The sequence below is a fragment of the Xyrauchen texanus genome, chromosome 20, assembly GCF_025860055.1.
Source record: "Xyrauchen texanus isolate HMW12.3.18 chromosome 20, RBS_HiC_50CHRs, whole genome shotgun sequence".
Classification (NCBI taxonomy): domain Eukaryota; kingdom Metazoa; phylum Chordata; class Actinopteri; order Cypriniformes; family Catostomidae; genus Xyrauchen; species Xyrauchen texanus.
In genome coordinates, this window is record NC_068295.1 from 42,736,753 (window position 1) to 42,763,429 (window position 26,677).

Here is a 26,677-nt window from a genome sequence, read left to right on the forward strand (position 1 = left end):
TTTGGCTGCTTTTCTAAGCTTTAAAGTTGCTATCAACTGCTAAAATATACATAAGCAAATGAACATCCTTTAAAATATCTCTGTTTGTGTTCCGCATAAGAAAGTCATATGGGTTTAAAAATGCATGAGGATGAGCAAATAATGACTTCATTTTTGGGTGAAAACAGAATTAATTTTTGGGTGGACTGTTCCTATAAAAAAAACTGTTAAAAGTGTAGGGCGGATTACATTAAAGATCAAAAGAAAACCTTTTTCAGTTAGCAGTGGTGTGGTGGCATCTTTTAAGTTTTTATCACCTCATGATCTGTGTCTTTAAACAAAGCATTTAGCACATAAAACACATCTTACCTTGACATTCAAACCTCTTGGCAGGGGTGGTTAGCAGTAATTTGCCCTCCATGCCATGTGGGCCGACACAGCGCGCAATGCCAGGCTCCTTATAACCAGTTTTCACCCAGTCAGAGAGCCAACGCAGTCGGCAATCACAGTATAAAGGGTTTGCCCCAATCGCCCTGACAACAATCAAACATGTTCTAGGTAACCAGGCTTAACCACTACTGACTTGAATTCTTCATCAAAATGAGTTTTATTTGAATTTGGCTCATGAACAAGCCCCTTCTGTGTGTCATGCATTACTCCATGATTACAGCTAGATGGAGCTCTAGACCTTCCAGTGTGTTAGTGATTTTTGTTTGCGTAATAGAGTTTTTCTCAATCAATTTTAGACATTTCTCCAAACTAGTCAATTCTCTCAAAACTTCACACACACACACACACACACACACACACACACACACACACACACACACACACACACACACACACACACACACACACACTGTTGTGTTTCCATGTTTTATGGGGACTTTCCATAGACATAATGGTTTTATACTGTACAAACTTTATATTCTATCCCTAAACCTAACCCTCACAGAAAACTTTCTGCATTTTTACATTTTCAAAAACATAATTTAGTATGATTTATAAGCTGTTTTTCCTCATGGGGACCGACAAAATGTCCCCACAAGGTCAAAAATTTCGGGTTTTACTATCCTTATGGGGACATTTGGTCCCCACAAAGTGATAAATACACGCTCACACATACACACACACACACACACACACACACACAAAAACTGTAAAACTGTTTCAGTGTGCCTTATTAGTCTTTTTGCAAACGCTAACTCCAACAACTAAAAAGATAATCTTTAAACATATAGATTGGCACAGATATGGAAACTTCACTTTATTTGGTTATAATTCTCCTCTATATCACACTGTATGTCCTCTCTAGAGAAGATCCACCTGAGAAGAATCTCGTGGCAAGCCTGATCCATCCATATTAGACATGTTTACAGTACATGACATTACACAGATGGTCTCTTATGAATAGATGGAAATGAAATTGAAAAAGCAAAACTGCTGGATAGGTCTTCAGGGTAAATGGGAATTATTATTTATTAATCTATCTAGATTTTCAATATAGATACAATCTTACTGATAGATAAATATAGCAAATTCTGTTTAATGTAGTTTTGTGTGAAGTTTAACAGTATTGAAAACAGTATGCCAATAAGTGCATGAGTGATTAAAGGTTTCATGAATTTTGTTAGATGATGTCACTGAATGGATTTGGCATTAAAACAAAGAAAAGTGATCCACAGTTCCCCGTATGTCGCTCACTTTGACGTTGTGTCGAAGAAGCGACACTAGGGGTCTCTCTTGTGCGCCGAATATGCCTCTGATCTATGAAAAAAGGCCAATGGGAATTAGGCAGACAGTATTTGCATACCCCGCCCCCGGACATATGGGTATAAAAGCGGGCAAATACGTCGAGTTCATTCAGAATTTTTTTTCGGAGCCGATGGTCGTGTATGCAGTCAGCTGCGAGTTACACACCCGTTCCTGTTCCTCTGACGCTGTCTGCTGTTGGATCTATGGCGCACTTCAGTAGCTTTCTCCTTCTCTGCACGGCAGTGCAGTTTGCCCCTGGGCGCTTCAACAGTGCAGTTAAAAGTGTTAGTTTCTCTAAAAGAGCAATTACACAGCTGCCGTTGAACGTCTTTTTAAAGATGTCTTTCCGCCTCTGTGTATTTTCTGGATGCGGTTGATTTCTCCCCACCTCTGACGGTCCTAAAAGCTGCCTTGCGTGCTTGGGCTGCAATTATACGCAGGCATCGTTTTATGATTGGTTTATGTTCTCAGTGCGAGAACATAGCCATGGCAGCATTTCGGTCGCGGCTTTCTTTTGTCATGAGAGAAAGCCACTTCAGCCGGGCGATGAAGGCGATTTGGGGACGATGACGGGCTCCGTTCGCCGGGTAAATCCCCTCGAACCACCCGCCTCCCCGGCACGCTTGCTTGCTTCCGTACGAGCTCGGGATGAGTGATTTCTCTCCAATGATTCATGTTCTCAGTGCGAGAACATATTTGTGGCAGCATTGCGGTCGTGGCTTTCTTTTGTCATGAGAGAAAGCCACTTCAGCCGCCCCCCGCGCCTCGCCTCCTTCCTACGGGATTGAGTCAGGCGCCGCGGGTGATAAAGGATAATGACGGGCTCCGCCGGGTAAATCCCCTTGAACCACCCGCCTCCCCGGCATGCTTGCTTGCTTCCGTCCAAGCTCGGGATGTGTGCGGCCTGCTTTACGGCCGGCCGGCCAGTCCCTTGGGCTCCCAGAATTGGATGACAACATCGCCCTGCCTCGAAGGGTGTTACAGCGGCGTCTGATGCTGATGAAGACCTTCTTTCTCAGGTACGGGGCATGCTCTGGCATCCGCACCCAGTCCTCTGGAACCTCCACATCTGGCCTCTGGACGGGACGAGGAAGATCTAGCTGGTCTACCACCTGCCATCGTAGACACGATCAGCCAAGCCACCCCCTCTACCAGGCAACTTTACGCCCCACTTTTGGCGCTTGTTCGCGAATTGGTGTTCTTCCCGGGCTGAAGACCCACAGAGGTGCGCAGTTAGGTCAGTGCTCTGGAAGACACACGTGTGATCCTAAGACCGCAACTGGGCTACGTACCCAAGGTTCCAACCAGGCCCTTCAGAGACCAGGTAGTGAACCTGCAAGCGCTGCCCAGGCGGAGGAGGCAGACCCAGCCCCTTTGTTGCTGTGTCCGGTACGTACTTTGCGTACCCACTTGGACCGCACGCAGAGCTTTAAGCGTTCTGAGCAGCTCTTTGTCTGCTTTGGACAGCAGAAAGGGAATGCTGTCTCTAAACAGAGGCTTTCCCACTGGGTGGTGGACGCCATTTCATTGGCCTATCACACCCAGGCCCTGAACTTGACGTATTTTCCCGCTTTTATACCCGTATGTCCGGGGGCGGGGTATGCAAATACTGTCTGCCTAATTCCCATTGGCCTTTTTTCATAGATCAGAGGCATATTCGGCGCTCAAGAGAGACCCCTAGTGTCACTTCTTCGACACAATGTCTCGTTCCCTCCATCAGGGAACGGAGGTTACATCCGTAACCTAGACATTTAGTCCACAAAGATTGCTGTTGTGCTGACTGTATGAAGAGTTTTGAAAAAGTGTTCTCAGTATTGAGAATTGTGTGAAAATTATTGTAAAAACTGTAATACTGCATTGCCAACAGCAATAATTACAGAGTGATTTAAAAATCAAAATAAGGTCATTACAAAAATGCCATATTATGTAATGTGTCGAGTGCACATTTAATCATATTTTAGAGACAGACTATCTGTTGTTGTAAATTCAAATTTTATAGTAAGGCACACAGACATATTTGTATGTATATATGTATGTATGCACTCTCTAAAGCTCTCACAGAACAGCCACAAATAACAAGACGTGACATGTAAAACAGGTCTGAGGACAGACCACCCAGTGCATGAACCGGAAAGACACTTGAACAATGTGTTTGTAGTTATATGTGTTTACCGCTGTCTGGCTCTACAACTGTAGCTTAAAGGTAAAGCAGACATGACAGACTGAGTTGTGTTCACTCTGACTCTAAGGCTGTGTCTCTATTTATGTGTGCTCCTCAAATTTGTCAGTTGGTACCAAACAAAGTATCTTGAGAAGTAGGTTCATATATGTAGTTTTGTATGTGAATGTTTGTTTTTCTGTGTATCTGTATGGACAGTGTAAGATTACTCACAGATGTGACAGTGATGCAGCATCATTGAAGATCCCGTCAGGCAGCTCTGAGATGTCATTACCATGCAGAGACCTTAGAACGACACAACAGTGACAATCCATCAACTAAATCCAAGAAAACATCACCAGTCTAACATGGCCAGCAAATTATAAAGACACTGTAGTGTAATAAAAAAAAAAAATCAAATTATTTACATGAGATGCAGATTAATGACTGTAATTGCAATTGATCGCATACATCAATATTTGCTCAGAAAGGCCCCAAACAAAGATAATTCCATATATAATAATCACATTTTTTTTATTTAGAATATAGATGGATGTATGGATGGATGGATGGATGCTTCCAGAGGTGATCACTACTGAGTAGACAATGAGTCTGATACAGAAAAAGTAATCACAATTATATCCTCAAAGGTCTAAAACATGGTCACTGTATTTTTTGTCAATTTCTGTCAACCACAGCTGCCAGTATTTTACTGTAAATTGAATGCAATATTATTTTAACAGTGTAGATAGATAGATTAAAATGTAGAATACAAAATAGAAGCATTTTTTGTATATGACAAAATGTAATGTCTTGTTGGACATCTCATACAACAGACTGCTTGTTGTTTAAGATTAGGTGGCAAGTCAGCTAAAATTGTTTTTACTAACAATTAAGAAACACCCAACGACTGTTTTGTGCACTCTACACACTCTGGTGTGCTGCTCCTTTTCAGTGAAATTAAGAAGCAAAATGCAAACAAATTATAAATGAAACATTATATTAGGGTAGATTATAATCTGGGACACCCTCATAATCAAAGTGAAAGTGTTACCATTAGACCAAAGTCAAAGTGTACACAAATATTGCAGATCCATGTATCTATCCACTAACTTACGAAAGCCCGGAACTGACAATGGAAAATGTAAGGATGTAGTTACAAATAAACTGTCCAATGTTTAATGGGTCACTTGTGGTCAGCAACAATAACATTTCAATGATTTTGTTGTTTACATTTAAGTTTTGACTTGAAAATGAGCAAATCCTCTACTGTAGACCTAATTTCTGGATTCATCATGTATACTTTGTATTAATTATCTGTGTACAATTAATATTAATTTGCTTTGCCTTTTTGTGACGTAAGAGCCAGCACGTCATGGGAAGGTTAGTCCTCAGTATTACATATTAAAGTTTTTTTTTTTCCAGACAGTGTGGCATAGATAATATACAGACAAAATTATACGTACAACAAGCGGAGAGATCGAAGACCCCAGAAGGGAAGAGTCGGGATACAACGAAGAGCATTATAGCTCAGAATCCTGCAGCACAAAAACAGTATAAATGAGACTTATTTTCACAGCTTCATTTGGGTAACAGTTTACAAAATTACTGTTGTTCAAGTCATACAAGGTAGTAAGTTGACTCATGTTGGCAAACGATGAATTGGTCAAGGTGCTGATTTTATTGTTACTCAGATCTCTGAAACAAAAACACATGGAGATCAGTTCACCAATGGCTGAAAACAAATGTCATTCAAAAAAGACAATAACTTAAGAGAGTAAGAAGAAAAGCAAGAGAAAATTCTCAAAGAATGAAGAGAGACATACACCAGCTGCAGATTTTTGTAGGTGGAGAGCTCTTTCGGCACGATGCTGAACTGATTTCCATCCAAGTACCTGCAGACAGGAACTCACATTACTTTATGATATTATTGTATACCAAACCACATTGTGTCATCTCATCTGTACAATAGATTATGCTTGCTGGATCCTCTTTTGTGTATGAAAGGAATAGTTTCACCCATAAGAGAATATTATATAATAATGTATCCACCCTTATGTCGTTCCAAACCTGCCACTGGTGTATAGTGTCCATAGGTTGTCCAACTCCAAAAAATTGCAAAATAGCATAATAAAATTATCATAAAAGTAATCAGTACGACATGAGCATTACAGTTTATTCTTCATGAAATAAGTCTTCTGAAGCTTTGGCACAGAATACACCAAAACTACAAACAGACCAAAATTCAAAATTTGGACATCGTGATCCAGACTGATCCCACTGTGAATTCGGCAACAGTAGGTTGAAACTTCTTCAGCTTAAATCGATCTGTTCTTACTGAAATTCAAACCACTGCCCAAAGTGGCCGAAGCTGGAAATCTAACACCTTGTGCAAACCAGACGTGATGCAATAATATACCAGTGACAAGCAATCTGTATGTATACACTAGACGCGAAGTGACACTGTGAGTACCAATTACCAAACATAGAATGGCCTGTCACTCATCACTTTGCTGTTGTGGCTAGTTATGACAAAAACTCTGATTAAACATGTTGTGGCATTGCATCTAGTTAAGACATGGTGTTTGAGGTCAAATGGAACCTCAAAAACACTCTCATCATTATGTGAAAGCAATTACTTCCTGGTTTCTGTGAGGTAAGGACCAGGGTCTTGGTGGTTGCTTGTGCACCACGCTATCAGTAGCACAACATGAAAAATTAATCTTTTTTGAACAAATGCAAAATTGTATGACGGGAGATGGCACTTGTCAGTAAATCAGCAGAATTTGACTGGTCCATTCGGTAGCAAAATGGTAACTTCCTGTGTGATCGGTTATAAGACATGTATGAAACAAATGGCATTTTCCATCATTGACAAGACTTGGCATTTTCCAAACCTGACAAGACTTGTCTCCACATATGCTAACATAAATGCTAATGGCCACAACAGAGGGAACAAAATTTTGTGATCAACAAAGAAGTTCTACTTTTGTTCTCCACAGAAGAAAGAGACCCAAAAATCATAGATAACATGAGGTAAATGTTAACAGAAATACATTTTTGGGTGATCTATTCCTTTAATATTTGGCCAACAATTGTATGTGCCAGGAGGAATGTGGGATGTCTGGTCTTACTGAATACAGAGAGTATGTGCAAGAATTGCCTGTAAGTGGTGTGTGTGTTCTTGTGTGTGTGTGTGTGTGTGTGTGTGTGTGTGTGTTTCACTTTGCTGCACAGGAAGGTTGTGTCTTCTGTCCCTCTCTTTGTCTGTCATTGACTTACCGAGTACACAGTATATGTGAAATACTGCCGGCCATTTGACAAATATGACAAAGCCCTCCTCAGCACCTGGTCAAGGGGGCTGTTTGGGATAATGACAGGGTGAGATCAGAGCACACCTGGAAATAGCTCTAGAAATCAGTGAGCACTGGCCAAATGACAGGTTTTCACACACTACAGGCATCTGGTGAGTGTGTCTGTGTGTACGCCAAATTTGACATTTTGGGATGTCCTCATTAGGAAAAACAATCCATTCATATGTAAATTAAGATTTTTAAAATTCTAATAACGCAAAAGGTTTTCTATTAGGGGTAGGTTTAGGGTGTGTGTTAGGGTTAGTTTATAGTAGCTATAGGCAGCTTTATATAGAAACAACAAAAATCTATGGTATGTCCCCATTTATGTCCTGAGCAAACATTTGTGTGTGTGTGTGTGCGTGCATGTGTGTGTGTGTGAGAAAGACAGAATTGTCACTCCCACTTAAAATGACACTCATTACAGCCTCGCTGCAGTACATACAAAGACAACATGGTAACACTTTATTTTAAGGATCAGAAATTAGACAATAATTAATGACAAATAATTTCACTTGTAACTAGTTGGGCATTTTAAGGCATTTATGAGGCATTTGTAGGCTGATTTCTTATAACGTTAAAGCCCATTTGTTTGTAAATGAACATATTAGCTAAAAACAAAATATACCAATGGCAAGTAAACAAAAAATTATTAGGTTAAAACTTTGGTTACTAGTAGCTAGTATTGTGCAAATTACATCTTCTATAGGTTCTCAGTACACTGTGTGAATGTGCAGCTTATAGGTAAAAAAAATATAGATATCTAAATATAGAATGACTGGCGACCTGTCCAGGGTGTCCCCCGCCTTTCGCCCAATGTTAGCTGGGATAGGCTCCAGCCCCCCGCGACCCTGTACACAGGATAAGCGGTTGACGATGGATGGATGGATGAATGGAAATATAGAATGTGCATTTCAATAAAGTCATTCAAATAAGCTGGAAGGCACAGTGCTTTTATACAAAACTGAAGACAGTAGTTATTCTAGATGTTTAGTCTTTATAAATGGTGCTGTACACCAACAAATAATTGTTAGAATGAATAATTTGTTTATATTATTGATCCATACTGTATATAAGGACTTAACATCTAGAATAACTACTGTCTCCACTTTTGTGTTGTGTTGAAGCTGAGTTTGCTTTTCAGCTCTTTTAAATGCCTTTGTTGAAATATGCATTCCATATTTATTTTCACACAGTATACTGAGCCTATAAAATATGAAATTTGAACAATACTAGCTGTGTTTTAACCTAATAACCTAATAATGTAAAGAGGCTATAAGGCAAGAATAAGAATTCAGCCAGTACAGGCATAATAAATGTTTTATAATGTCAAACAAGTCAATAACTTGTCATATACAAGTGCAATTATTACTCATTAATTACTGTCTAATTTCTGATCACTAAAATGAAGTGTTACCGAAAACACATTACACCACTTCCCCCCTTCACTAATCATGATGTAGCCAAACTTAAGTGTTAACATACCTCCTCCTCCCTAGGCAGATAGCATGGATGGTTTGCCCCATATGCCCAAACATTGCAGTTACCGGCTGGTCTGTAATTAAGTTGATTGCACAGACAATAAAAACAGACCGTGCAAACATGCCATGATGTGTTTGATATCTGGGCATTGCTGGCTTTCTCCTCGTGCTTGGTTCTTTTAGAATCATGCAGTTTGGGACACCTGTTTCCTTCGTTTCTTTAAGTGAATTGAGGTATGTACTGTATATGTGCAGTGGGAATGCGCTCTATATTTGTAAAATCTCTGTGTCCGAAACTGTGAGCCTGTTTTCCGTAGCTGGAAGTGTGAGATGGTTTAATGTTTATATGTGGTTGCGACAGGTGTGTGTGAGTGTGTGTGTGTGTGTGTGTGTGTGTGTGTGTGTGTGGGGGGGGTGGGGTTGGAGGGGCATGTTTCTCTGTTCATCTTCAGCCTTGGAGGGAACGCGGATCCAGGCCGCATTGCTGTTTCGTCCTTGTTGGATTTTTCTTCCATTTGTGTGGTCTTATGAAGTTTGTTTTGAATTTGGTTGTATAAAGTTAATTAATTTTGTATTATGGAATTGTTTTTGCATAATATGTTATTTTTCTAATGTTATTTGTTTGTCAGCCCAAACAGTGCTCAATTTTCTGCTGCTTTGACAGAGCAGTTTGGTTTGTGGAGTCACCAATGGTGGTAATGTGAATATTATTTTATTATTATTTTTGTTGTTTGCTTGTTTTTGGAGTGAGGTTCTTAATCAATAACTTTTAATATCCATCTCTTTTTAGGGAGTGCTGTGGGTCTGCCCCCAGGCAGGCTTATTAGAGGGTATTTTGTCCCCCTCCCCTTTCATGGTGTGCTGTGAGATTCTACTTTGAATACAAGTGTATTTGGTTGTGTAGCGTGGGGCACAAGTGTGAGTGGGCATGGTCCTCCCTTTCTTTGGGTTGGTCTGGGGACCTTTCTGGGGGTTGGCCACAGCTCTCTCTCAGCTCCAAAGCCATGTATTTTATTCTGTGTAATTGTTTGCAGGTAATTAAAAGGTATTGGAAAGTTTTGAGTGTTTTATCAGTGACTCCTGATGTTTTATGTTGATTTTTGTTTCTTTTATATAAAAATAAATGTATATTGTTGATTTTCTAAACCGTCTCAGTCCTCACTGGGTATACTGAACCTGTGACCATTGGAGTGTCTGTTTAAGTTTAAATCCTTGGGTGAGAGTCCCTAGGTGGCGTAGTTGGCTACATTCACAGTTTAGTGAATCTCTCACCTTCAGCTCTCAGTCACCCCGGACATACTAAATGGGATTGAGATCCGGGCTCTTCGCTGGCCATGGCAGAACACTGACATTCCTGTCTTGCAGAAAATTACTCACAGAACGAGCAGTATGGCTGATGGCATTGTCATGCTGGAGGGTCATGTCAGGATGAGCCTACAGGAAGGGTATTACATGAGGGAGGACAATGTCTTCCCTGTAACGCACAGCATTGAGATTGTTGTCATTGTAAGCAAGTTCAGTCTGATAATGCTGTGACACACCGCCCCAGACCATGATTGACGCACCACCTCAAAAACAATCCTGCTCCAGAGTAAAGGCCTCAGTATAATGCTCATTCCTTTGATGATAAACGCAAGACTGACCATCACCCCTAGTGAGACAAAACCGCAACTCGTCAGTGAAGAGCACTTTCTGCCAGATATTCGGATGTACAGATCCTGTGCAGGTGTTGTTACACGTGGTCTGCCACTGTGAGGACAATCAGCTGTCCTTCCTGTCTCCCTGTAGCACTGTCTCACAGTATGGACATGGCAATTTATTGCCCTGGCCACATCAGTCCTCATGGCTCCATGCAGTATGCCTAAGGCATGTTCACGTAGATGAGCAGGGACCCTGGACATCTTTCTTTTAGTGTTTTTCAGAGTCAGTAGAAAAGTTTCTTTAGTGTCCTACGTTTTTTTAACTGTGACCTTAATTGCCTACCGTCTGTAAGCTGTTAGTGTCTTAATGACCATTCCTCAGGTGCATGTTCATTAATTGTTTATGGTTCATTGAACAAGCATGGAAAACATTGTTTAAACCCTTTATAATGAAGATCTCTAAAGTTATTTGGATTTTTACCAAATTATTTTTAAATACAGTTGTATGAGATGCTGAAAAATGAAGAAAATGCTGAGATTATAATCATGTCCTAACCAGCATGGGCGGTGCCAGGGGAGTGCTAGGGGGTGCTATAGCTACCCATGGAATAGCCATAGCACCCCCGTAATCAGTGGTTTAATAAAAACAAAACTAATTATTGAATGCTGTAATACATCAAGAAAATAATACATTAATTAACATTAATTAATAAACCTAACAAATAATTGTAATGCTTGTTAAAAAGATAGAAGTGTTTAGTTTCAGCCAATGAGCAATGAATGCATTGAACCTTTGACCTCATGTTCACATCCTCTGAAAGAGCCAGAGATAAGTTGGAACATGATTACTTTTTGGAAAAAGAAAATGGATCGGTTTTTACTGCATAGGAATAGGCCTAAATGTCCATGGATGGATTCTGATAGAACAGAGAGTGAAGGTGAATATAAAGACCATATTCCAACAAAATATGAAGAATGTGTCTGAAGGAGAGCAAACCGCCACTGCTGTTGAGGATGCTAATGCTAGCATAATATTAGCGGGAATCTTCAAAAATTCCCAACATGCCTGTTTGTAGCCCAACAGAGAAGTTTTAGCAAAAGCTTGTTTGATCAGTATGCATGGCTGGAACATAGTGTGTGTAAAGAAGCAGCGTTTTGCTTTGCTTGTTGGCATTTTTTAAAAGGAGGGCATGGATTTCATCAGGAGCCAGCATTCACCAACAATGGGTTCAGTAACTGGCAAAAAGCAACAGCATCATTGAAGAGCCATCATGAAAGTGCGGGGCACCAATTTGCGAAGGAATCATGGAGTGAGTTCAAACAAAAACAGGCTAGCGACTCAAAAATCCCCAACATGCTGGACAAGGGACATTCAGCGTTGGCTCTGGAGAACCGAAAGTACATGAAGGCTGTTGTGGAATCCTTACGCTACACTGCTTGTCAGGGGAGTGCACAGTGAGGACACAGTGAGGGCGAGGACTTATCCAATAGGGGTAATTTTCGTGAGCTGCTGCATCTTATTAGGATGTTTGATGCAACAGTTGGAAAAAAGTTAGCCAGTAATCCCTCAAATGCCAAATACTTTCACCATGATATACAGAATGAGATATTTGGTGTAATGGCTGAAATTATTTGAAAATAAATAAGTGATGAGGTAAAGGACTCAGAACATTTTGCTATTTTAGTGGATGAAAGTAAAGATGTTAGCAAAAAGGAGCAAATTTCCGTGATTTGCAGCCAGAGTCAGACAAAATACAAAAGGAGTTTTTGCATTTCACCCCTGCAGATGGGCTAGATGCAGACTCACTACTTGCCAGCATCAAGGGGACGCTCAGCCAGTGTAATATTAATTATTGCATTGGCCAGTGCCTCTGTCATGTCGGGACATAACAATGGAATTCAGGAAGGAGGTGTCACAGGCAATATACATACACTGTCATACACAGTTTTTTGAAACACTGCAAATGCTTTACAGGTTTTTTCGGGGTCGATGGTGCACGATATTTTCATGAAAAAACAGAAGGAACTTCAGCCAATGGCGCAACATACTGAACTCAAGAAACACACTGAACTCATGTGACACTCGCTGGACATGCCAATATAATTCAATCTGGGCTATCAAGAAAGCTCTCCCAGCCATCGTGGCTACCCTCCATCACATCATTGGCATTGGAGGACATAGGCAAGAGCAATCAGTGCAGTCATTGATGAGAAGTTTGTTTTGCATCTTATTCTTTTTGAGGACTTGACTGCGTGAGAAAAGACACCCAAGTAGCCAAACATCTGGAGGGATTTGTTGTGGAGGCCCCAATAGAAAGATCACACATACTGTAAACAGTATGGATGATCTGAAAGGGCAATCTTTCTATCCTGTCTTAGACAGGTTGATAATGGAGATGCAGCAGTGCTTTTCAGCAGAAACAAACGATGTACTGAGCAGTGTGCCAGCCCTTAGTCCCAAACACATATAATTTCTCGACAAAAAATGCATACTGCCCATGGCTGTCATTATGAAATCAGTGAGGAAAATTGGTCTGCTGAGCTCCTCCAGGGTCGCCGGCTACTCCAAAGAAAAGAAGAACAGGGATATACCATCTCCAGCACTAATGAGTTCCTTTCGCTTATGAGGCCGTACAAAGATGCATTTATAGACTTGTACAAACTGATATCCATATCTCTGACACTTTCCGTCACATCAGTGAGTTTTGAGCGCAGTTTTTCTTGCCTGCGTCTTTAAAAAAAACTACATGAGGAATAGCAGTGGGGACTGTCGAACCAGCAACCTGGCACTACTGGCGATAAACCCTCAGAGAACAAGGACCCTGGACAGCGACAAAATCATTAATGCTTTTGCTGTTAACCACAACAACAGATGCATTGTGCTGTTATGAAGTTGTCTAATGGTAAGTGGGAGATTTACCCTCTGTTGCAGAGTTGCCTGTTATAAGTTAAATTATTTTGTTGATTCCTTACAAACGTACATTATATAATGATGATAAAGTACATTTCTGTTTGTTTGCATTGAGCAAGTAGCCTGTTGGTGTGGTTTCATTGACAAGCTGTAGATTGACAATATATTTATTGTGCCTGCCTCACCAATATTAAGTGATTGTTTATTGTCATATATGTGATTGCGTAGGTTATGTGTGCACGTGTGCATACATGTGTGTCGGTCGGCGTTGTTGTAGTAGTAGAGTGGTGACACCTAAAATTGAGTCTAAATTTTACAGCACCGTAGCACCGTCAGAAATACATCTCTAGCATGACCTACACTAACACACACAACAATTTGTCTGTAGCTTGGTTTTTGTTACTGTCACATCTCATTGGGTAGCATCACCCACAGTGAAATCTCATTAGTCTATAATCCTGCGACACATGAATGTATATTAACATCAAATATGCCCTGATTGACTTTGTGTCACTGAGAAACTCACGGAGCAGGGTTTTATTGAACAGGTGAGCGATGTAAACAACAGGTGAGTAAATCTAGAGTAAATAGAGTAGTGTACCAAACAGCAGGTAAGAAATAATATGATGTACAGACGAATAGATAACTCAAAACAGTCGTTAGATCCTTGCAGGTACCTTTGAAGAAGCAGGAGAGTCACAACACTGGACAATAACCAGAGGAGGAACCAACACACAAACCCAGATGAGGAGAACAACAATGAGGAAAATATCCACAGAATATAACACCAGGTAAGTACTAACAGGTAAGTTAGACAATACTAGGAAGTCCGTCATTTCTAAGCAAACCTTGACAAGAACAGAAAAAGTGACAGAACCCCCCCCACCTAAAGGGCGACTCCTGACACCCAAAGATGGATGAGGAGGGCAGAAGGAACCCGATGACAGGGAAGGATCCAGGAGGATGATCAGCAGGAATTTGTGGACCACAGGGCAGGAATAGTGTCGGGAGGCCTGGGAGGTGGCCACAGGGCAGGTACAGGGTCAGGAGGCCTGGGAGGTGGCCACAGGGAAAGAACAGAGTCAGAAATTCCCCTTATCTGAGATGTCACAGGGGGTGATGTTAGAGCTGGTAACTTTTGGGGAACCGGCTGATCAGGAGGAGGAGCTAATGTCCTGGGTGGAGTCAGTGGAGGAGAAAGGGCCATCATGCTGGTCAGAACCAGTGGAGGAGGAAGGGCCATCGTGCTGGATGGAACCAGCGGAGGAGGAAGTGCCATTGGGCTGGACTGAATCAGTGGAGGAGGAAAGGCTATAGGCAGATCCAGAAGCAGAGCAACAGTCGTAGGAGGTGGAGTATCTGGGGTTAAGGGTGGAGACGAAGGCAAGTGGAGCCAGGAGGCGGAGCCAAGGAAGGCAGATCCAGGAGATGCCCAAGGGGCAGAACCATGGGAGGTGTAGCCATGGAAGGCTCGAGGGGCAGAGCTAAGGAAGGCGGTTCTATGGGTGGAGCCAAGGAAGGCGGATCCAAGGAAGGCGGAGACATGGGAGGCCCGAGAGGCAGAGCCAGGGAAGGCGGAACCATGGAAGACTTGAGGGGTGCAGCTAAGGAAGGCAAAGCCATGAGAGGTTCAAGGGGCGAAGCCAAGGAATGCAGAGCCGTGGAAGGCTTGAGGGGTGGAGCCAGGGAATGCGGAGCCATGGGAGGCTCAAATGGCGGAGCTGTGGAAGGCTTGAGGGGCGAAGCCATGGAAAGCGAAACCAAAAAAATTATTTAGGGGGAATGTTGGGAGAGGAGTTACCTTGGGGGTCATGGTGATGGGAGTGACCTCCTCTGTCCAGCGAGTCGATAATGGTGAGGGGTAATGTATGGCCAGCATGGCTCGGACATATTCCACAAAAGAAAGGTTCTCCACCTCTGGAAGAGCTGTACGTCGGTGGAAGTTCAGTCCCATTCCATAAATGGATCTGAGGCAGGAGTCAGATATTGTGGTTGGGGTAGCGAGGGTACAAAACTTTGTTGTGTATTCCAGAAAAGGAAGATCTTGTCTGAACAGCTCCAGAAATAAACCAGTCAGCGCCATGTTCCAAATGTTTGTGCTCGTCGGTGTTGGTGGAATATTGGAAACCCCCACGGAGTCCATTTTGGTGGTCTGTACTTCTGTCACGGTGAAACTCACGGAGGCAGGGATCCGTGACACTGTGATTTTTTTCGTGATGTATTTTTGTTTTCAGAAATTACTTGAAACTGAAAACTTCATGTCACACCTGGTTAGGGCAAGTTTGAATATATTAGTCAAAAAATGATCTGAATAAATGTAGGCTTTTGGCGCACTAGATCTGCGAAGCTGCTGCTGCTGCTGTAGTAGTAGGAAGACTTGCTACTACTATAATATACACAGACACTCTGTATTGAGCATGTAAGACATACTGCCGCACAATTTGACATGCAAACATTCCCTTGAAGCATATCTAGACAGGTGATGCTGGGGAGGAGGAGGCTTTCAGAGAAAAACCACTAATGTGCAAACAACTGAGCAATTAGAATATTTGAAAAAGAGAGAGTACACAAGTTGATTGACTAACAGATTGCACCTATCCATTTACACCATGCGTGCTGATTGGCTTAACAGATTATTTGTCAAAGGTCCTACCAGCTTGTGCCATTTAGAGTTTCATGACTGAACATTAAATAATTTGTGTTATGGTTTGGACTCACAGCTCCGTGACGTTGCGAGGAATGCCTTTGGGTAAGACCTGAAGATGTTTGTTGCTACAGCGCACCACCGTCTCCAGACAGGTACACTCGCTGGGACACTGTACAGGTGGCGTACAGCTCGCTTCCTCATGACCTGCCCACAGGAAAGACAAACAGAGTACTGACAAAGAGAACAAATCTGTAGGAATGTTAATGAAAGTTACAGCGAGAGAAATCATAAGAAAATGTAAGTGCTAAGATGATGTAAAAAATGTAAGAAAATGTAAGATGATTCATATAATCTATAATGGGCTGTGGCTGGTTTGCCTCTAAGATCAAAAAGGTCCAAATTCAGATGTAATTATGGGGATGGTGTAGTGAATACAAGGATGAACAGACTGAAGTGTGTTTAGATAAGTAAAACAGGTAAAAGGTAGAGAGAAAAATGCAGAGACTCAGCCAAGACTAACCGTTGATCGCCACATCGAGAACTACAAGGACATAAGGGAAGTGTCTCTTATTGGTGGGTGTATAACTCTTATTATATCGTACAAATAAAGGAAATCGCCACCTCATACTATAGTGACAAATTCTTGTGAAATCGGGTTTGGTAAAAATTATCTTTGTGAGTCAAATAACTTACACTAGAATCTGAATAAACTCTCTTTAATTCACAGTGACTGATAAAAATCATTTACTTTCTTCACAGCGGAAATCCGGTAATGCCACATCCTGCAGGGGAATCTCCTTGAGAAATGCTGGTCGCTGGCAACGTGGGTTTCCTGTGACGATTTTGCGGTTCCTCAGCCAGTTGCTCAGCCATGCCAGATGACAGTTACAGTTAAAGGGGTTGGCAAGAAGGTTTCTGCCAAACACAAAAAAAGATTTGAATGAGCTCCAGCCATGTTTAATTCATCCTAAACAGCAAATAAAAATGTCCACGGAACATCTAAAGAAATATCTAGTTTTCCTTTGAAAGAACAAGGAACTGTGTGTGCTTTTCATGTAGTACATTCTGTGATTTGGATGTTAATACTTTAGGTGTATTACATTGCTTAAAGCTGGTTCTTCTCACGAAAGGGTAATATTTGCGCGCCATGTCTGTCTACATGACTTACTACTAACATAATGGTTCGAAAAGAAGTTTCTCCTCCAGTCTTTACAGTAATTCATTCTATTATACTAACATTTATATTAGCCTTGTCATGCACAATATTTCAACTGCAGTATGGGAATTCAGTTCAGTTTTTTTACAGTTTTTTTTGCACAAAGTACAAGAATAGTGACTGTGAATACTAGTGAAGTGGTGTGATGAGATGATATATGCTAGTGGAAAGTGTTATTTGCCATTTTTTGCACTGATCTTCACTCCTGTAACATTCAAATATTTTTAATGGAACAGGATTGGCCCAACAACAGGTTCATTTTCAATAGAGAACAGTCCATTTCCGGAAAATAAAAATGATTGGGATCCACCAATCAGGGAATCACAGCAAACAAAGCATGCGGAAGGAGCTCTGCAGAGACCACACACTCGCATGGCGCACCATGAATAATGCATTTGTGTCAGTCTCCCTACACTCTCAAACTACTTATATTTTTGCAAATATCTGAATATTTTGCAACAAACTTAAATGCATTGTTTCTATACTTATAATTAACAGCATTGAATCTATAGTTTTTTACTTTACTGTCATTTTAAATGAGATTATATAATCCAAAATAGCCCCTTTCACAAATACTACATGTTAAACTATAATACATTTTTTGATTGCCTTTACTGGTAAATGTACCACATCTGCTATTTACACATTTCTGTCTTTATTTTTCATTGTGCTGACATCAGCACCAAAATGGCATTAAACACTAATGTAATTAGTTATTTTATCAGTTGACAAATTTCTTTGCATTTAAAGACTGGATTACACTACACCATTTCTGTAAAATCTGTACAGAATCTAAAAACACTAGGTACCATACACTTAGGTATGGATACAGACAAAAATTGTGCAACACTCACTAAAAGACTGTGGATCACTCCTGCTGTCAAGTCGATCCGATAATAGTCTGTGAAATCATATGCCCCCGTTCAAGGAGACACATGACAAATATAAACAAACACTGAAGTACGGGAGTGTTGCTGTTGATGTGGGTGGTACTCCAGTGTTAAAAATTTCTCCGCAATCTTTGCAATCTCCATTTCTTCGTGGTTGAGTGTTGTGTTGTGGCCTCGTGCATTTGATTTCCATTGCCTGCTCACCGTATGACTTCATATTTGAGGCGTGACTCATCATGCACTATGAAATTAACAATACGCTCAAAAATATAAAATATTTTACACCCTCTGACTAAATCAAATAATTTTACTGTCTGTCCAATTTGATGGCATTGTTTGAATAAAGTGCAACTGAATCCTCTTCGTCTTACATCAGCGCATCCTAACCTTGTATGTATTCAAACCATTAATCTTACGACATCGCATCAAAACTGAACTTTCAGGTAATTTTTAAATTTTTTCGTTCAGGGATATCGCCAGTGTGAATTTTACCAGCATTTTCAAATGGGGCATGTTCTAAATACGTGTCCTTTAATCTGAAAATTGCAGGTCATTTTCTGGAAAAGACTATATGTGTGAAAGCAACTGGCTTCATGGGATTTTATATTCCTATACAAAAAAATTATGTGAAAAGTAATTCTGGAAACAAGAAGGCTGACATTAGATTGCGCTCTATTAGATTGTGTGATTTATTTCAAGGAATAGCAAAACTGAGTGATCCTACTAGAATTTATGTAGTTATCTATTCAAATTCCATAACCTGCTGTGTCAGGGTTGAAATAAGGTTTAGTAACAATAAAATAACTATTGACACTCTGAAATTCTGTAACCAAATATTTAGGACTAGGGAAATCATTTAAGAATCAGCCTTCAAAAAACATAACCATTTTTAGGGTTTTATGTATGACTAATCTTAATATTGATTGGTTCACCAATAACCTTTTCAAATGTAGCAATAGAGAATATTGAATTCCTAAGAATTGCCCAGCTCTTACAGGTAACATCAGTCTCTAACTGTCAAATATAAGAGAGGCTCAGCACCCAAACGCAGAGTTAAAATAAATACATTTATTTATACAAACAAAAATGGCAAAAATCAAACCATAACTCCCACAAGGGACGAAAACAAACAAACAAACAACCCTGTAGGTAAAAACCAACAAAGGAAGTAATCCAGGCTGGGGAAGAAGAGAAACAGTGCACAGGACTGACCGAACAAGAACAAGGTATGGTAACAGGACCGACAAGGAATGTGAAGAAAAACTGGAATGTGCCAGTGACCGGGATCACTGGCAGCAACTGGGGAACGGCCTCCATGGCCGGTAGTGCTGGCAGTCACTGGGGAACAGGAGCCCTTCTCCTCCTCCTCTTCTAGGTGGCTGGGAGAACTGCTGTGGAAGTAGTCATTATGAATGAATACGCTGGCACTGGGATGGCCGAGGCTTCAGGTGCAGGCTCTGGGACAGACAAGACTTTAGATGCTGGCTCTGGGATGGATGAGGGTTCAGGATCTGGCTCATTGATCGTGGCAGGTGTGGGCGGTAGCTCGTTGGCAGTGGCAGGTGTGGGCTCATAGGCCATGGCAGGTGTGGGCTCATAGGCCGTGGCAGGTGTGGGCACTAGCTCATTGGCCATGGCAGGCATGGGCACTAGCTCACTGGCAATAAGGAAATATAAGCCCATGCAAACTGGCAAACACGAGAGAATGCGTAGCAACGCCAAACAAAGCAACAACAGGCATTCACACACTAAACGAAACCTGAGCATACATCGTGAGGCAAACTTGTAGCACGCAACAGCAACAAAAACAAGACAGGACACCTGTGCGAGAGTTCGGCCACACACGCCTGTCAACTTAGACCGAAATGACCGAACCTCAGTGTAACCCGGATGATCCAGGCTACCAGTAGATGAGTTGAGAGATATGTAAAAAGATGGGAAAATGAAGAAAAAGAGAATAAGAGAGAAAAACGAGTGCTTTAGAAGAAAAAGTGTTTCGTCCAATAATGGATCTTGCTGCATTGATTGACACTCCAATGAGCCAATGGTAGCAGCGCCCTGAGACTGCGCGGGCCACACTGCTGCTGTCAAAAACATAGAGAGAGCGAGCGAGTCAGACGAAGCAGATGCACCCTGAGTGAGCTTCAGATACTCCGCATTAAAAAGTAGATATTGAGGAAAAGAAATTTGAATGCAATCAAAAGATTACATTTCTGAGCGAAAGTGATAACTTTGAAGAGCTGACGCCGAAGTGAGAAGAAGACAAGGCAGAGAATCGAGAATAAAAACCGATGTAGATACACGGAGCGCCAAAAAGCACCGCAAATTATCTTCTTGTAAAATAAGATGTGAAATTCTTGCCTTGGTGAGTTGTTTTTGTATATTGACTTGACATTTTACAAGAAAATTGTTGCAGACTCAGCGGCAAATCAGTAGTGTGACATTAGCGTTCATATAGGCCGCTTATGCATCGTGTGTGAGCTAGTGCTATTTTGCACGTTGGGCTAAAGTTAATCACATGTGAAGATGCAAACGAGTCAATGAAGAGTGATAATGTTGTGTGTAAGTGTCAAGATATTGAGTTAATACGCTGTTTGAAGTGTATACATGATATTTGTTGATGAAAGTGTTTGAATGGAAGATTAATTATTGTTCTGCCTTGTGTTTTTGCAAGGCTGGGTTTTTTTGTTGTATGTGTGTTTCTTCTGAGAAATTGTGATCACCATCCTGGATACGTGCAACGCATATGAGCGTATGTAAAAGGCGAGCCACCCACGGAGACCATTTGATTGAACTTTGATCTTGAACTCATCGAAACTGGTATGAGAAACCTTTTCCTTTTTGTTTCTGGACAAATGGGACTGAAACTTTGTTTTTGCATATTTTTCCTCGAGCCTTGAACGGAGAGACATCGATTCTGAACTGAACGATTCTAAAGAGTCAACAACTCTTTTGATCTGAGTCATTTGACTCTGAACTGATACTAACTGAATCAATTCAGCGAATTTTGAACATATGATTCATTTGGCTGAAAAGACTGTTACATTTTGAAGGGAAAGAGTGATTTGAGTTATTAAGTTTGCAATCTGTTGTTTTGAGAACATTGTTTATTGTTTTCTTTACATTTTATTGGGTCATAACCAAACTGAGCCTGAGTTTCCAAGAAGTTTTATTTTATTATTTCATTTTCATACAAAGTATATGACAATTGTTGTCAATTGAGTTGATTTGTTTGAGTCAATGAGTCCAACTTCCTGAAGAGAGTTGATTATTAGCATTATCATACATTGTATGTTGTCAAATTACAGTATTGAGATTTACATGCTCCAGACAAATTAAGAATTGAATTCAACCAATACTGCAGAGACTTCTACCAGTAAACAAAGCTCTTGGTTTTCACCTACCTGCTGTGTTGTTTCCCTTTCTCCAGTAGCCGCTCCTTATCTTCTGATCAGTTGGCCCATATCGAACCATATTGAACCTTATACAATTGTAATACATAAGATCTGGCACGTGTGCCTCATTACAACTTTGGCGAGCCAGCCAGGAGAGAGGGCACAGCAGTGACTGAGGTAAATAATCATCTATACAAGTGTGTACAGAGAATCTGACAAAAATGGATGTTGTAGAACGGGAAGGCGTTAATGTGCAAAATGCAGTAATCATTAGTGGCATAACACTGACTGAATTGGATCAAGCACTAGAGACATGCCTCTTGAGATTTGGCTCCATACGACGCAATCTACTGATTGATGATCCACAATCTGAGTTTCATCGTAATGCAGTTGTGGAGTTCATGCACAGTTCAGCCATGTGCGATCTCGAGCCCCAGCTGCCTCTAACCTTAGTGAGCCCTACTGATGAAGACACTGTGTTCCATGTGCGCGCTCTGGTTACAGTTTACTCCCCCACCACTAGTAGCGCCACCGCTGAGTGCTTGGAGAAACTACAAGCAATAGCAAGCACCAATGGGGAAACCCTACGCGATGTTCTCCAACGAGAATTGATGAAGGTTAGTGGAGTGAAAGCTCAAGTTGATGTGTCACGTAGAGCAGGACCTGGGCAAGACCGAGGCCCTCTAGAAACAAGCCCCTTGACAAGTGCGACTAGCACTCCTTTGCGGATGCAAGGATTCAAGTCACCCTCTGAACTGAGAATAGAGCCTGAAAACCCAGTCAAGTTGAATATAGGCGCAGCGTCGCCTCACTTTTCGAATGATGCAGATGCCAACTCTGCTGAGACAATATCAGTGAAGCTTCCCATGTCTGCTATGAGCCCTTCAGGCATCCAGAGAATAGTGATGGAACACATTGTGAGGACGAGTGATCCCATGTCTCCACACAGTGTTTCGTTTCACCTGAAAGCTTTCTCTGGGAGGAGCCCTCGTCCAAACAACGAGCCTGACTTCGACACCTGGAGGGCAAGTGTTGACTACTTACTGAATGATCCATCCCTTCTTGAGTCACACAAGACGCAGAAAATTCTGGACAGTTTGTTACCGCCTGCTTCAGACATAATCAAGCATGTGAACCCAAACAATCCATCGTCAGAGTGTCTTAGGCTGCTGGAGTCTGTCTATGGGTCAGTGGAGGATGGAGACAAATTATTAGCCAGGTTTATAAGCACCCTGCAGAATCCTGGTGAGAGGTCGTCCGCCTACCTTCACAGATTGCATGTAATTCTGAGTGCTGCCATCAGACGGAGCGGAGTTGCAGAGAGTGAACGAGACCGTTGTCTGTTGAGGCAGTTCTGCCGTGGCTGCTGGGACAATGCCTTGATAGCTGATCTGCAGCTCGAAAAGAGAAAAGCAGACCCACCTCTTTTTGCTGAATTAGCCATACTCATCCGTACAGCAGAAGATAAGCAAACATCAAAAGAGGAGAGAATGAGGAAACATCTGGGTACGAGTAAGCACCCATCAGTTCCCCTTAAACTGCATACAGCAGCACACCAACAGTCTGTTTATTGCCACACATCGGAGGGAGACACTGATTCCCCAGCTCTTGCTGATCCCAAGCCGAAAGCCTCTAAGCAGAAGAGTAAAGTGCAACTCCCTGAAATGGTTGAAGTAGGCATTCTGAAGAAAGAGATTGCAACTCTCCAAAGCCAAGTTGCAGCCATTAAAACAGCTACTCATCAAGAAGTAACAGAGCAAGCAGGGATGAGTGACCTTCAGGAACTGAAAGAACAAATAGCGGGGCTTAAAGTCCAAGTCGCTGCTTCTGGAGCGCAGAGATATCAGTCTGAAAGATCCCTCAGTCAGAGAAGGAACCTGAGTAGACTTGGCACTGAGGAAGACAGCAAAGACAGACATGCAAGACCAAAGCACACTGAGATTAAGATCAATCGGCCTCGGCCATGGTATTGTTTCCGCTGTGGGGATGACGGCCACCTAGCCATGAACTGTGAAAATCCCCCAAATCCATCTAGAGTTGAAGAAAAGAGAAGAAAGCTGAGAGAAAGGCAGGCTGAGTGGGACCTCCAACAAGGACTTGCCACAGAGTCTTTAAATTAAAGTCAGTCTCTGTCGCAGGGCTGATGGAGACTGAGAAAAACAAACAATGCCCTAAGCATCAACGAGTGTTTGACAAGCAGGTCGAAACCAGAAGCCCCTTGAAGTTACCAGCTGGACTGGTAGGAATGAAATGCACTGCACAAATTAAAGTCGAAGGGAAGAAAGTGAACTGCTTGTTGGACACAGGATCTCAGGTAACGACAATCCCCCTGTCTTTCTACCACAGTCACCTGTCGCAGCATCCCCTGAAACTGTTGAACCACTTGTTAGAGGTTGAAGGGGCAAATGGACAGGCCGTTCCCTATCTAGGATATGTTGAATTGACTCTGAAATTTCCTCAGGAATTCCTAGGAATGGAAGCTGAAGTTCCAACATTGGCCCTAGTGGTCCCAGATCTGACATATACACCCCAAATCCTCATAGGCACCAACACATTGGACGTCCTGTATGCTGACCATGCACATGTGACCATTCCCCAAGTTAAGTCATATTACCATGGGTATCGAGCCGTGATAAGAGTCCTCGAAGCAAGACGACGAGCTAGTGCGAGTGTTTTGGGCCAAGTAAAAGTGAAGGGAGGTACGCCTGAACTTGTAGCAGCCGGAAGTACCGTAGTTCTCGACGGCTGTGTCAACATCATTGGGCCGCTTACGGAGACTTGGGTGGCAGTGGAACCGTCAACATCATCTGCCTTGTCTGGCGGGCTGCTAGTGGCTAATAGTCTGCACTCCTTACCTCCGAAGCGCAATGTCCAGATATCAGTAGTGCTGAAGAACGAAACGCAGACTGATTTAATAATCCCTCCAAGAGCAGTACTAGCCGAAGTACATGCCGTCCAGCATGTGATTGAAGGAAGACACCCAATGAACATCCCTGAGTGCAAAGCTGCGAATCCTTCGCAAGTCAAAGTTGTTCCTGACTTCGGTGACTCTCCCTTGTCATGTGAATGGAAGGAGCGGATAACGGGTCTAGTGAACTCCATGCCAGATGTTTTTGCACTGCACGAGTTAGATTATGGCCACACTGATAAGGTGAAACACCGTATCAATCTTAATGACAAGACACCCTTCAAGCACCGTGCTAGACCTATCCACCCACAAGATGTGGATGCAGTAAGAAGACACCTCAAGGAGCTCCTCGATGCCGGTGTCATAAGACAATCTGAATCCCCATATGCTTCCCCGATAGTAGTCGTGAGGAAGAAGAACAATGATGTGCGCTTGTGTATCGACTTCAGAAAGTTGAATTCCCAAACCATAAAGGATGCGTATGCTCTGCCGAATCTGGAAGAAGCCTTTTCTGTTTTAACTGGATCCAAGTGGTTTTCAGTTCTTGATTTGAAATCTGGTTTCTACCAAATTGAGATGGAAGAGGCTGACAAACAGAAGACAGCGTTCGTATGTCCATTGGGGTTCTGGGAGTTCAACCGAATGCCCCAAGGGATCACAAATGCACCGAGCACCTTTCAAAGACTAATGGAGCAGTGCATGGGTGATCTTAACAGGAGAGAAGTGCTAGTTTTCATTGATGATCTTATAGTCTTTTCTAAGACTCTTGAAGAACATGAGACCAGACTCTTTCAAGTTCTAGAATGGCTGAGAGATTACGGAATGAAGCTTTCTCCTAAAAAGTGTAAGTTTTTCCAAACGTCAGTCCGATATCTGGGCCATATTGTGTCTGAGAATGGTGTCGAAACAGATCCATCCAAAATTGAAGCCCTCAAGACCTGGCCAAGGCCTAGAAACCGTAAAGAGCTCAAGTCCTTTTTCGGGTTCGCAGGATACTACAGAAGGTTCGTCCAAGACATCTCCAAGATAACAAGACCTCTCAACGACCTTACTGTTGGTTACCCCCCTCTGCAGAAAAACCAGAGACGAAGCCCAAAGGAAAGTACACAGTACCGAGATCCTAAAGAGCAGTTTGGAGATCGATGGACTCAGGAATGCCAAAGGGCCTTCGACACTATCATGGAGAAGTTGACTTCAGCCCCAGTCCTCGGATTTGCAGATCCCAACCTTCCCTATGTGCTGACTACGGATGCGAGCACCACTGGACTTGGGGCTGCCCTTTATCAAGAACAAGAAGGTCGAATGAGAGTAATTGCCTTCACCAGCAGAGGCTTAACCAAAAGTGAAACAAAATATCCAGCGCATAAATTAGAGTTCCTCGCGATCAAGTGGGCAGTTACGACCAAATTGAGTGATTATCTGTATGGAGGAGAGTTCACTGTGATAACGGACAGCAACCCGCTCACCTATATTCTGACATCTGCGAAGCTCGACGCAACCAGCTATAGGTGGCTGTCCAGTCTGTCGACATTTAACTTCAAGATTCAATATCGTGCAGGCAAGCGAAACCTGGATGCAGATGCGCTCTCGAGACGTCCTCATGACAGGCCTCTGGATCAAGCAATTCACCCTTCACCATTTAGCAGAATCAAACCAACCAACGATACTGCCAGCAGCGGTGAAAGCTCTCTGCGAAAGACACCAAGTTTATCAGAGCTGTACTGATCCTGACATGTTGTACTCCCAACCAACCATATTCGATTCGCTGTCTCTCAGCGTTGGTGTAATACCCTGAGAGTTCCAACAAGAGGACGCCCATGGTCTTCCAATTCTTCCCCGAATGTCTGAAGAGGAGTTGAAGGAACACCAAAGAACTGATCCAGGACTTAAAGAAGTTATCAAATGTCTTGAGTCTGGTAAGAAACCAGTTGGGAAAGTAGAATCTGCGGAAGTAGAGCTAAGAGAGTGGAGCAGATTCGAGATCAAGAACGGAATGTTATTTAGAAGGAGGCAGGACCGAGGAAGTGTGCTATATCAGTTGGCGCTACCCGAGGATCTCCGAGAGATGGTGCTAACGAGCTTGCACAACGACATGGGCCATCTAGAGATCGAGAGAACCCTGGACCTCGCTAGATCCCGATTCTACTGGCCAAGGATGGTGACAACTGTGGAAGAGAAAATAAAGACCTGTGAGTGCTGTGTGAGGCGGAAGACTCCTCCTGAGCGAGCTGCACCCCTGGTGAATATAGTGACAAACAGACCTCTTGAACTAGTCTGTATGGATTTTCTGTCACTTGAACCTGATCGGAGTGGTACAAAAGATATCCTAGTGATCACCGATCAT

At 42.3% G+C, this 26,677-nt stretch overlaps 1 protein-coding gene across 2 annotated transcripts in view; it reads right to left on the minus strand.

Annotated features, from left to right (window-relative positions):
• The window catches only part of LOC127660858 (slit homolog 1 protein-like), a 209,817-nt gene that overhangs the window by 26,538 nt on the left and 156,602 nt on the right, over positions 1–26,677 (minus strand). For both annotated transcript variants that reach the window (XM_052151304.1, XM_052151303.1), the window contains exons 20-26: positions 16,673–16,839; positions 15,996–16,128; positions 5,719–5,787; positions 5,519–5,590; positions 5,359–5,430; positions 4,127–4,198; positions 349–512 (exon numbers count right to left, since the gene is read on the minus strand). In XM_052151304.1, the coding sequence (XP_052007264.1) occupies positions 349–512; positions 4,127–4,198; positions 5,359–5,430; positions 5,519–5,590; positions 5,719–5,787; positions 15,996–16,128; positions 16,673–16,839 (749 nt within the window). The remainder of the gene's footprint in view (positions 1–348; positions 513–4,126; positions 4,199–5,358; positions 5,431–5,518; positions 5,591–5,718; positions 5,788–15,995; positions 16,129–16,672; positions 16,840–26,677) is intronic.